Source organism: Armigeres subalbatus, chromosome 2, assembly GCF_024139115.2.
Source record: "Armigeres subalbatus isolate Guangzhou_Male chromosome 2, GZ_Asu_2, whole genome shotgun sequence".
Lineage (NCBI taxonomy): Eukaryota > Metazoa > Arthropoda > Insecta > Diptera > Culicidae > Armigeres > Armigeres subalbatus.
Genome location: NC_085140.1, coordinates 164879988 through 164893836, shown reverse-complemented (window position 1 = coordinate 164893836; position 13849 = coordinate 164879988). Strand labels below are relative to the sequence as shown.

The 13849-nt window shown below is 39.3% G+C and overlaps 1 protein-coding gene across 1 annotated transcript in view; it reads right to left on the bottom strand.

Moving 5' to 3' along the window:
• The window catches only part of LOC134209345 (uncharacterized), a 63632-nt gene that overhangs the window by 37910 nt on the left and 11873 nt on the right, over positions 1 to 13849 (bottom strand). The window contains 2 exon segments of the mRNA XM_062685335.1: positions 3875 to 4011; positions 13124 to 13240. Of these exon segments, the coding sequence (XP_062541319.1) occupies positions 3875 to 4011; positions 13124 to 13240 (254 nt within the window).

Genomic DNA, 13849 nt, shown 5'->3' with positions numbered 1-13849 from the left:
TTCGATGCACCCTATAGATAATATTCATTTAACAAACTTGATGTAATTTTTCTTTTTATTTTGCGTCAAATTTAAAAAATAGGGGAACTCCGTTTTCCATCTCAATGAATATATATTCATCTCATCGCAAAACAAATAAACATAACACCAATCGCGCCGCTATTCTTTGCAAACATGCGTGCTCACTGCTGAAATAAATCATAACAATTGATTGTTTTTGATAGGATGAACATAGGAGAGGAGCTATGAGATGAAGTGCCGAACCGTTCCCTTACCTAGCTTCTATTTTGGGTAAGAAAAAGTGCTTTCCACAAAGTGACCATTTTTACGCTCGATAGAAGTGGTTGCAACTTGCAAATATGTTGCGAATGTTAGAAATCTCGAAGAAGTGCAAAACTTAATCTATGTAAATAATAATAAATTAATACCAGCTTGGCATAAAAATCAAATTACTTTGGTGTCTGGTATATGTTGGGGTTCATTAAGAATCCTAGTCATAAGCCAACACTGAATAAATAAAGCAAAAACATGCTAAATCAATAAAAAGGAGGGCTCAACATTTATTTGACGTTTTTTTAGAGTGGCTCCCTGTGAGTTTCAAATCAGTATAATAACCACATGCAATTGATTTAGTGTGGATATTGATGAGAAATTTGAAGAAACTACTCGAAACAGTGTTGTGCAAACATCTCAAAACCGCGTAAAGGAAAAAATCGTAAACCATGACTTATATTCAGGGATTGAATCCTAAAAAGAAAGAGCAAGTCTCTCACTTATCATCTCTGTATACATATACGATATGTAGCCGCGAAAACTTTTTCGCAAGCTGTCGGATAGAGAACTGATTCGGATCTATACCCCGAGATAAATTTCTTTAGAAAGCTCCAAATGTAGGGAGCACTGGCTCTGATGATGCATTTCAACTTGCTACGGCGTAGGTAACCAACACGAAAGGAGCGAAAACAAAGCGAAAATCACAATTTTTCTGTGATACCTATCCGATTCCGTTTTTCGCACTTGTATACAAGTTTGATAAATTTGTTATCATGGCTTGTTATGATTCGGAACAATGTTTGCCTCTCTTTTATCGTTGTTCGTTATCTATTGAGAGCGATTTCTGCAAACCCTGCTTATATTACACAAAAGTGGCAAAACTCGACACTAGAAGAAAGTAGACAAGGGAATTAACTATACGTAGCTAAAAACTGAAAAATTGGAAAAAGTGCGAAATATTTGAAAAACCAAGTGTGGTTTAATTTCTGGAACAGTCTATATGCGTTCCTCCGGGATGTAGAACAGCGATAAAATTGGGAGCTTTTACTAAGATTTTTGAAAAAAATCAAATGTTTATCCAGCAGGCCACTGATATTCTAAGGAATAATAAAGTGTGTTACGGTGAAACTGTCCAGAATCCAAATAAATTTTACCTCGCATTTCTAGATGCACCAATCTCAACAAATAAGCAACAGATAACGGTCATCTTTTAATCTTAGCTTTAAAACGTCGCAGCAAGCGTAGAATAAAAAGATGACAGCTGCTCGTTGCTTCAGTATTAAAAGTGGTGCCCTTGAAAACGTGAGGTGGAACAACACTGGATTCCGAAAAGTTCGTCTTTAAAATTCCCGGGAGGTACGCAAATGATACATCAACTTGAAGGTAATTGTTTTCAATTTTGTGATAAGTGATCTACCAACTAGACTAGTAGAATCCGTCCAACTCATAAGATATAAATCAAAAGTAACTTAAGGTTATTAGTTGATAAATAATTTGTCTTATCCTGGTCACGCCGCATACAAAAAACAAGGCAGGCTCAGTACGTATGTAAACAATCAGTTTTAATGTAAACATGCGACGTCACTACGTCTTCGTACAAGCTGAACCGAGAAAACGCTCTACGGATTTAGCAAACTTCACGTGGCGATAAAACACGAGCCACTCTGGTAGTACATATTGTTAAACTTACCAGCCTACCTTGTTTTCTGTATATGTATGTACTGTGCCCCGTTCGTATACACCCAATATTTTTTTACATGATTGGTAATTTCTCGACTAGCCTGACCTTCCACAGCTTTTTAAATACCGCCTAAATTTTCTTTGATTTTTTGTAAACTTTTTTGAAAGCTTTACTCAAAGCTTCATTGGCCCTAAAGGTCATAATCGACTAAAACCCAACCGTGTAAAACGGGGTGTACTTAACAGTAAACAGTGAACAATAGGCTTTGAAATAAAACACAAATAAAAAATAAACACACAACAAACAATAAAATTTAGAAAACGTGAAATCACCACCCTGAAAACGTGGAACTTCAGGTGTCATTGTTGACGATAACTGTACCAAAAGTAACTGTGATAAAATTACAAATCGCAACGAAAAAAGTAAGACTAGCAGAATTAATATCAAAGGGATCGCCTTTCAAGGTGCGTATTGAGCTATTCATAGTAGTCTTATCATTCGGTCTTCTTTATTTTAAACATTTAGTCAAAAAATAGCTGCCCAGATGTTGAAATTTTGATTTGAGATCCGTTCACAATGGGCAGTTTCGATTCAAAAGGTGTTGATTTTGTTCTATATTCTATTATGTTTTTCGTATTTTTTTAATGCGTAAGAGTGATACACTCAAAAATAGAGGCCCCCTTGCGCCTGTACCAATCACGAATATTTTACTTGCATTAGATTTGTATTGTCTATAAACTTTTACAAATACTGAAATGCTTGCCTTTTTAATTTTGAACTTATTTGGTTGTAGTTTTGCTGAGTACGAACAATTAATGTTTGTATAGAGATTAATGTGAAACTAATAACTGCTGTGGAAATACGTCCCAAAAAATTACCAAGAACCTCTATGAATCTGATAATGCTGTTAAGATGAAGTGCGCAAAATTTAAGATGGAAAACACAATATTCATATTTATAATTTTGCATTTATAATCATACAAGAGTCAAATCGTTTGCTAATTTATAACGATGCTTATGTATTGCCTCACCAAAGTTTTCTTCTACGTTAGGAAATAAATATAACCATAAGGTGGTTTACTCGGGGTTTTCAATTTTATACTACAACTGGTGGCACCATAAGAGATGACAAGTGGAGAAATGTTTCCCCACTGCACACCCACAGACTACTTGCTCGTGCGGTGGTTACGATTTTCTTTCCCACATGAACCGGCATTGGCCAGCAAAACGACTGGGTGGCGGCATATGATCGACTCCTAGATACATATCGATGACGAAGGGGCACAGCTGAACTAATTTTAAACGCATTTGCAGGAAACTTTTTTTTATTTTATCTCATCTCTATTTCTGAAGAGCGACGAACACTCTAAAATATTATATGATTCGGGCTGCTACTCCTACGTTCCTTTTGCTTCTTAGAGGTTGCATAATTCAGTAAACAAACTAAGCTTGAATATTGAGGCCCGATGACATGAAGGTCACAGTCAAGTGCGTGGCATGTGGTTCAAATGAGTAATGAAAAATAAAAAAACGATTTTTGATAAAAATTTACAGTCAGCTATATCTACGTGATATCTTCTTCATCTTTGACACCACAAGAAAATATCCAAGTCGACCCCAGTTACAAGCTCCTGTATTATTTTTGATGTGATGGTGAATCTGAATCAATAAATGGTTGTAAATAATCCACGAGCATCAGCATTATGATCGTAGCTGCCACTGCCTATAGAACTTGCAAAATTGCACAGAGAACCAGATGAAAAAGGTTGATTACAATGTACCTATATTTTTGAAAAGCGAACAGATTTAACTTATAATACAACTACATTCACCTGTTCTACGTAATACACTACATGATAGCAGAAGCGGATATGTTTTGTGATGTTGTTAAATTTTCTTTTGGGAATTCAGCACACTCACCCTGCCCTCGACGATCCTGGGTGGTGACTGCGGTCGCTCGCTATGCACCGATCCAGCCGGTATCGCTCGACCTCGTTCCCGCATAGCAGGATGAATGGTCTCTGGTCGCAGGTGCGGTGGTCTTTCTTGCCGTATACCTGTGTACGATAAAATATCCGCATTAAGTTAACCTTTCGCTGAAATGGCAATTATATAAGGATAATATTGCAAAAAGAAATAAAGGGAAATTAGAGAAATATTAGCAAATTAGTAGATTTGTTTAATTTGATTTGATATCATTGATTAGAAAAGAACATTAGATCTTCCAATTAACAATCTAGGATAAAAGGCTTTTCCAAACGAATGTACTTTCCAATAAATTGAGCATTGATACAATATACTTAAATCTTTCAAATGAGTAGTGTAAAAACCGGGCAAAGCGGAAGGCTCAAGTAACACTAACAAGGTATTTCATGCATGAAATCCGATCCTTTTCAGTGATGAATTGCAATCTCGCACCGTAAACATATTTCGTCGCAGCTCTTAGCAATAGTTAAATAGTCGAGTGCCACAGCTACCTACGTTGACTCTGTCATGTCGCTGTTTTTCCTGAAAGATCATTGTTCTCAATTACTGCTGAACTAAATGTAATGCTCAATGTGTTCTAAGTTGTGATTCAAATTTTGGATTTCTTACAATTTAAAAAATCGTCCTACATTTTGAGCATTTTGTATTTCTTACAATTTAAAAAATCCTCCTACATTTTGGTAATAACATGACTGTGTTCGAAAGAACGTTCTATGAGGTTTCGTACTTTTTTTACAGATTACGGCTGTGTAGTAGGCGTCTATCGGGAAATCGGTTGTTGAACTCAAGCAATGTTACTGCATTAAGGTCACTCCTGACGGAATCCAAGATTAAAAGTGCTCGCGTTTTCGGGGGCACACACAGAAAAAAAATAATGAAAACTAAGAAGCGCGTAAAAAATAAAGACATGGAAAATTACACTATTTTGAGCGTACATGGATATTTTCCAACAAGTACACCCTAAATGTATGCAATTTCTATAGCATTATGTCAGTTACTACGGCATACATCATATAAAAAGTGACATAATGCAATGGAAATTGCATACATTCAGGCGATAATATCGTTTAAATTTACGCTCTTTTTGGCATTCCCTTTATGTGCATTACTTTCGTGTAAATTTCAACAACTTTTTCTATCTGTGCACCACTCGATACGGAAGCAACGCACAACTGTCATTTTTATTATTTCACACATGCTGCGACGCACCAAAGCTAAATCAACAAAAATGACAGTTGTGCGCCGCTTCTGAATCGAGTGGTGTGCCCCCGAAAACGCGAGCACTTTTAATCTTGGATTCCGTCAGGAGTGACCTTAACCATCAGGTGTACGGCAAGCGACAGAAATGCGCAGAGATCCCATGAAATCAATGTACCCAAACATCTTTTGTTTACCAATTTTGAAATTCGAACATAATAAATATCACTTGTCATAAGACGATTTTGTACAATCCCATATTCCACCTATTGTACAAACTCGTCTTATGACAAGTGAAGACATTCCACTAAAAAGCTAAAATAATTTTCTTATCATAATAAGTATTTCATAATACATTCCATCAAACATTTCGCTTGTTGTATATACTAGACGAGCGAGAGTAAAGCCATGTAAAACAAATAGAGTTGGGATAAACTGACGCTATTAGTAAGGGCAACAATACATCAGGTGTTATGTGTAGTTCTGATTTTAAGGATGTGTTCGTTTTCCTTCGCATCCCACAACATTTTTTTCACAAGGTCCGTTCAGCTCCATTACTTGACACTGATATTATGGCACGCAACTTTCAGAAAGATGGAGGAAGCTATGATTGGACTACAGAAACTACCTAGGCAGTACCGTATATTTCTTTATTTATTATCAAGCAAAGGCCACAATGGCCTATATTCTACATAAAAGTTCTCTCCATTCAACTCGGTTCAGACCCACATGCCCCGAACCACGTAGTTTATGGACGGGATCAACATATGATCTTCAACCACAACGATCGTTCCTATCGTTCTTGTTTCTGACGGATCACTTCGTAAACCTTTTTCCATCAAATTCTTTCCGATATTCCTGCCTTTCTTCTATGTTGTGATTGATTTCTGAGCCCTATGGCTACATAGTTCATAAACTTTTAAGCATTGAAGCTTCGTTGTTTGTGCCAGTAAGCACAAAAAAGCCTTTAGATTTGTTCTTTATGCTATGCCATTCAGCATCACATCTTTTAGGAGCCATTTAACTCTCATCGTACTCGCAATCTACTCAGATAGTTCCCGACGGTAGATCTATTCTACCGCTGAGAAGTCCCCGACGGTGGAAGCTCCAACGACGACCCGCCGACGAGTGCCGAGGTCGGACCGAAGATTCCGGGTGGACCCGAATCCGGTGAATTGGCACGCCACGATCTACTCAAATAGTCCCGGTGGTGGACCTAGAATACTCCGAACTCCGATAAAAGATTCTTCATGCCCTTGAACCATCTGGTTTCTTGCTTAATCGTTGAGCCATTTAACTCCTGCCTCGATCGCAAATTACTCGGGTAGATTTCGGCGGTGAATCAATACTACTCTGATGAGGAATTCTCCGATGTCGGAAGCTCCCATCAACCGACGCCCCGACTCAACGGGTGACCGGACGAGTGCTAAGGTCGATCCAAAGATTACCGGTTCAATGGTGCCCTGACGTTCCGAAGGCGTTCGCACGAAACGATCTTCTCAACTAGTACCTGGAAGTGGATCTAGCCTACTCCAATAACGATAACAATTTTCAATGCCCTTGAGCCACTCAGCTCCAGCCTCGATGGGGATCGTGATAGAATACAGTCAATTCGATCTCCTCCTCCTCGGCGACCATCCACGCTCGGGTTGTAAAAGTAGCTCTCGCAGGTTTTCTCGTCTTGATTCGCTGTCAACCCTTCACTGCAGCTCACCGACCAAACTTGCACTCCAGAATGTTACGTCTTTTATCGATTCCACTTCATTTTGCTGGTGTACTTTGAGAGTCGTCTTTGCCCGAAACAGCGTCCAGCATGGCTAGCTCAAGTAATATTTTTGGTTTTTAAACGGTCAGGTCATGAAACAAACCCATTATTTAATCTACAAGACTTCTACCAAACCATTACAAAACCTGATTGTCACTGGGGAGGGCCTCCAGCAGCAGCTAGGTCTAGATGCTCACATTTACCATCATCCAGTTTTATTTTCTTATCCGAGAAAGTGATTGTATAACATTTCGCCGAAAGCTATTTCGCGGAATTCATACTATTATACCTAAACTATTATACCTAAAAAAGTCGATAAATTTCCTAGAACGAGTCAGAAGTTGAACCCAACATATACTAGCCACGCATCTTCCCGCACGGCTGAGGAAGGTTTCCCAGGATATGTAGAGGTAGTTTTCAAAATTTCAATTGTCGCTTAAAAATCTCTCATAATATCTGGCAGATGGGCCAAATGTAATGAATGGATTATCTCCTCTCTTTACTTTGTAATGTTTTTATGAATCCTTTATTTCTTCCTTTCGTTTTATACCGGAAAAACGTATTGATTTAAATATGGCATCACATCCTCTTTTCGCTTTTACATGGCAGACGCTACCATTTAAAGAAGGCAATACCCCTTCCTTCGCCTTATACCGGGCAGACGCGTTCTTTTAAAGAATGCATTATCAACTCATTTCGCCTTATACCGAGCAGATTCGTTCTTTTAAAGAAAGTTTTATAAACTACTTTCGCCTTCTACCGGGCAGACGCATCCATACAAAGAAGGCATTACCAACTCCTTTCGCTTTATACCGGGCCGATGCATGCATTCAAAGAAGGCGCCTTATACCGGGCTGACGCGTTCTTTTGAAGAAGGCATTATCAACTCCTTTCGCCTTATACCGGGCAGACTAGAGATGGTCGGGTTTTGGGTTTTGAAACCATAAACCCGAGGGCTTCGTTCGGGTTCGGGTTTGAAAAATTAGTAAAATATCAGATTCGTGTCGGGTACGGGTTTGTGAGATAAAAAAATCGGGTCCGGGTCGGGTACGGGCTTAAGAAATGAAACATTTAATATTATCTTATTCAGTTTTGTTAATTGTGAGGCTAGTTCGTTGTTTGGGCTTACATTTTTTTCGATTTAAAAAAAATCAAATATCTAGTTTGAATTTTTGGGCAAAACTTTAGTGCGGGCTTAAATAATTAAATTATGTCGGGTTTGGGTCGAGTACGGGTTTACGAATGTAAAAATTCTCGGGTACGGGTCGGGTTCGGGTCAGGTCCAGGTTTGAAGGAAGCATTACCTTCGTTCATTATTTAAATCGCAATTCAAAAGAATTTAGCACAGATTGTATGTAAATAAGCAGAAATCGGCAAATATTTCAATGATAATTATTCTAACTGTATTCCGCCAAATAGCATTCCGCGAAATGATTTTCGGTGGAAAGGTACATTCCGCGAAATTTCTTTCGGAAAAAAGGTGCATTCCGCGAAATGTGTTTCGGAGTATTGGTACATTCTGCGGAATGTCGTACCGCGAAAAAAAATTCCGCGAAGTGTTTTTCGGCGAAATAGTATACAACCGAGAAAGTAATTAGTGCAGTGATGGAATATCTTCTATACCATCGTTTTTAGAACACTTCCAGCTTTTGCGCATAGGTAGTCCTTATTTGGATTTGGATTTTAGCTATCGGACTGCGTTGTCTCAGTGTGCAAGTTTCAGTGACTCTAATATTCAAATGATCAATAACGGCGCCGCCCAGGTCCTTGTAGTCAATTAGGAAGAGGGAAGGAATATTAGTAGGTGGTTTTTGCTATTTGAAGACCGTGTTTACCTCTGCGTCTCCACAAAAACCACAGGAAGGATAATCAGTTAGTTGGTAGGCATCATTGAATCTGGATTCACTCTGATAAGCGATACGACCGTTCTTTATACACAGTGATTTTATCTAACCATGATTCGGCCGCACAAAGTAGAACAAACTAACCACCTGCACACCGAGCATGAACACGACCAAACGTATATCTATTTATCTACTTCCCGACCGCACAAACTACAACGATACCAGATCGTTCGACGTGTATTTATGAACCGAGCATAAACAATAGTCACCACGATGGCATATGCAAACTGTAAAGGATCGAGTTTTTGACGACCGAACCGACGTGCAGTATTCCGTACTTACTTGACCGGAGCAAAGCGCATTACAAGCGCATTATCCGCCGAATATCAAAAAGATATTTTTTTTTCTCCGGCTCGCAACGAATAACACACGCACTGTACTTACTTTCCCGATGGCTACTGCAAGCCGCAATTTAACGTCCGCGCAATGCAGAACACAATATTTCGGCCGATCGCGCGATCGTTCTGCTGTCCGAAACAAGAGAAATCACGCACTGAACTCCTTATTGGATCTTTTTCAAGGATTCGAAAAAGATCCAATAAGGATCGAAACGTTGGAGAAAGAAAACATATAGTTTTTTTAATATCTTAAATAATATCGTTTTTAATATCGTAAACATATAGTTGTTTTTCATTCAAAATATAGACTGAAACGCCAAATAATCACCGAAAAGTACATTGCTAACAGTCGATATAATAAAAAAAAAGTTCTAATCAACGGTAAATTCTTCTCCGACATCACGAACGTCCGCACTTACCGCAGTGCGAATATTGAATCCGACCACTACCTCGTTGCAGTATGCCTGCGCTCAAAACTCTCGACGATGTACAACACGCGTCGAAATCGATCGCCGCGGCTTAACATTGGGCGGCTACAAGACGGTAGACTAGCCCAAGGATACGCTCAGCAGCTGGAAGTGGCACATCCAACGGAAGAGCAGCTAGGCACAGCTCTCGAAGATGACTGTAGAGAAATTCGATCCGCCATTGGTAGCACCTCAACCGCTGTACTTGGCACGGTGCCCTCGGATCAGAGAAATGACGGCGAATGTGAGCAGTTAGTGGAAGAGAAGAATGCAGCATGGGCGAGATTGCTGCAACACCGCACGAGGGCGAACGAGGCGCGATATAAACGGGCGCGGTACATAAAGCCTGTCCACGTTAAATTTCGCACACTAAGACAATGTCCAACTGATTTTTGGCTATTTTATCTCTTTGGACAAGAATAAAAACCCGCTGAAAGAATAACATAAAGCGGAGAGATTCAACTGTCATGTAAATTGATCTTCTCAGTGGTTTGTATTTTTTTTTTTAAATCGCGGTGGATGATGGGTGTCCGAAATTTAACATGGACAGGCTTTACAAAACTCGAGCGCCAGCAAGAAGATCGAGACCGTGAAGAGACAGAGCAACTGTAGCGCGCTGATCCCATGTGAAAGTTCTATGAGAAGTAGAACCATTCACGTAAGGGCCACGTGCCACAGCCTGATATGTGTAAGGATATAAACGGGAACCTTCTTACAAACGAGCGTGAGGTAATCCAAAGGTGGCGGCAGCACTACGAAGAACACCTGGATGGCGTTGTGGCAGACGAAGACGGCAGTATGGTGATGAACCTGGGAGAACGCGCAGGACATAATTTTACCGGCTCCGGATCTCCAGGAAATCCAAGAGGAGATTGGCCGGCTGAAGAACAACAAAGCCCCTAGGGTTGACCAGCTACCAGGAGAGCTATTTAAACACGGTGGAAAGGCACTGGCTTGAGCGCTGCACTGGATCATTACCAAGATTTGGGAAGAGGAAGTTTTGCCACAAAAGTGGATGGAAGGTGTCGTGTGTCCCATCTACAAAGAGGGCGATGAGCTGGATTGTAGCAACTACCAACGGAATCACATTGCTGAATGCCGCCTACAAGGTACTCTCTTAAATTGTATGCCGTCGACTAGCACCAACTGCAAGAGAGTTCCTGAGGCAGGCGAGTTTTATGGGCGAACGCTCCACCACGGACCAGGTGTTCACCATTCGCCAAGTACTGCAGAAATGCCACGAATACAACGTGCCCACACATCATCTATTCATCGACTTTAAAGCCGCATGTGATACAATCGATTGGGACCAGCTATGGCAGCTAATGCACGAACACGGATTTCCGGATAAACTGACACGGTTGATCAAGGCAACGATGGATCAGGTGATGTGCGTAGTTCGAGATTCAGGGGCATTCTCGAGTCCCTTCGAAATGCGCAGAGGGTTACGGCAAGGTCTTACGTGTCTTCTATGCAACATCGCTTTGGAAGGGGTTATACGAAGAACAGAGATTAACACGAGTGTTACAATTTTCAATAAGTACGTCCGGCTGTTTTGCTTCACCGACGACTTAGATATCGTAACTCTGAGAAGATGGAAGAAGCCTACATCAGACTGAAGAGGGAAGCTAAGCGGATCGGACTAGTCATCAATACGACGAAGACGAAGTACATGATAGGAAGAGGTTCAAGTGAAGACAATGTGAGCCACCCACCGCGAGTTTGCATTGTTGGCAACGAAATCGAGGTGGTAGAAGAATTTTTGTACTTGGGCTCACTGGTGGCTGGCGAAAATTATACCAGCAGAGAGATTCGGAGACGCATAGTGGCTGGAAATCGTAATTGGAACTCCCCAAGATGCTCCGTTCGAATAGAGTTCACCGCCGTACCAAACTTACAATCTACAAAACGCTCATTAGACCGTTAGTCCTCTACGGACACGAGACCTGGACGATGCTCGTGGAGGAACAACGCGCACTTGGAGTTTTCTTAAGGAAGTGCTGCGTACCACAAAAAGGCGAAGTGCGCAGCGGGCAAGGTGGATCGATCTGGTGGAAGATGACTTGCGGACCCTCCGTAGACTGCGTGATTCTCGACGTGTAGCCATGGATCAAGCCGAATGGAGAAGACTCTTATGGTAAATAATGGTCTTCAAGAGCGTTATAAAACTAAAAATGTTACTTGGGAGGTGATCGCCGAACGCAACCAATGCAGTGAAACTTAAAGATATATTGCCCCAGAGGTTCAAATGCACTTTAGTCTTTGTAAAACACAAATCGAATAGTGTCAGCTATCGTACGACATTTGATTAATTAATATTGAGCGTTTAAGGGAAATGTTACAAAGTTAAAAAAATACTGAAGTTTTCAAGTAGAAAATGAAATACGTATCTGTTGATACAAAGTGAATATAGTGGAAGTAAATGGAATAGTGAAGTCTTTTTATTTTGTACGGAATTTATCGTCCACAAAACACGTATGACTACAGTAGTTCAATAGTATACGAAATCTGGACAATGCTGGTGAACGTTCGCTCACTTGGTATTCTTGAGAGAATAGTAGTACGTAGAGTATACTTTGAAAAATAAATTTGGAAAAGTCAAATGAATTTTGAGTTATGCCAGCTGTTGGGAACCATTCGACATGAATAAGATGTACAAGGAACACATTGAATAAGGTGTAGGATGTGAATCACACATAGATGCCAATGTTCTGTCTGGTTATCGATTCTCTGTAGAGGAAATTTACGCCGCAAAATGGTGTGAAAATGTATGTATTATACAGGCCACCTCAGCCAAAGTTTTGCAATAAAATAAAACAAATAAAATGAAAAAAGGTAAAAAGAATAAAAGAGAAAAAAACAGAACACAATGAAATAAAAAACAAAATGAGATAAAATATAATAGTAGAAATTGAAGAAAAAAATAAATTGAATGAAGCAAAATAAAAAAAAATTAAATTAAATTAAATAAAGTAAGCTAGAATAAAATCAATTTTAATCTAATAAAATAAAATGAGAACTGATATAGAATAAAATATATTAATATAAAATAACATAAAATCAACTTTAAAATAAAGAAAATAAAATAAATTTGAGCAACAAGAATAAATTTAAAAAAAATATTCAAATAAAATTAAATAAATTAAAACAAAATAAATCAAAATAAACTAAAATAGAAAGAAATTAAATAGAGTGTACAATTCTAGCACACATGTGTTGTGCGAGAAAGATGAAAACTGAAAAAATATTTCTCAGTTCCTTACATTTTAGTAAATCATTAATTAACACATATTGCTCCTTTATTATTAAACTATGTTTGATGATTCAAATCTGGACATGATCGGAGATAGGAGTAGAATTTTAATGATATCCAGTGTTAGTTGAGGAAAGTTGGTTTGGAGAAAAGGAGGACCATTGCACTGCAAATCTGGTTAATGCGAATGCTTGGGGGAACATTTCTAAAACTATCACACAGCGCCACAAACTCTAGAAGCAACATAACCAACACCTACTGTGGTCTTCCACTGCGGGTCCTATAATCCGTTTGCGGAAAAGATTCTGCTGGTTGGGAACGTTGATCGACACATTGGCAAAAGTTTCCTCCTGATCTAACACAACATCGCAACAACCTGTGATCAAGAAAACAAAAATAAATTACAGATAAATGATTATTTCGGAACCCTAGTGGGAAGTAATTATTAATATTCAGTCATGTTTAGCGGACGGGCTCGTCGCCACCTCAGTGTTCATTTTTTTCGTCTAATTTTGGTAATTAGGTAACTAAAACGGAAACAACCACCAGTCGACATTGTTACTCATTTCACCTCACGTCAGATGCAGTAAGCGTATGTGCTGTGTATGTACAAGACGCGTTCGAATTCGGCTCGGTTGGAAACAGTTGAAAGAGAAAGACATATTTACCGCTTCAAAGGAAAGGCCATAATTGAATTTCTCATTACGCCAGCTTTTGTAACATTTATACGCACACTCAACTATGGCTGGATGGTGGTTATAATAACGACAGTTAGGTAGAAGAAGAGTCTTCATAATGGCCCGGGTGCGAAAGGTCTTTTCTATATTCTTACATATTTACCAGGGGCTTAGTCAAAAGCAAAAAACACAACTTTCAATATGAATCAGAAGATTGAACATAAATAAACGTAAACGAAAAAGGATCACTGATATTCCTTCACAACACAATTTACCGATGCAATCCGGACGTTTTCTACACCTCATTT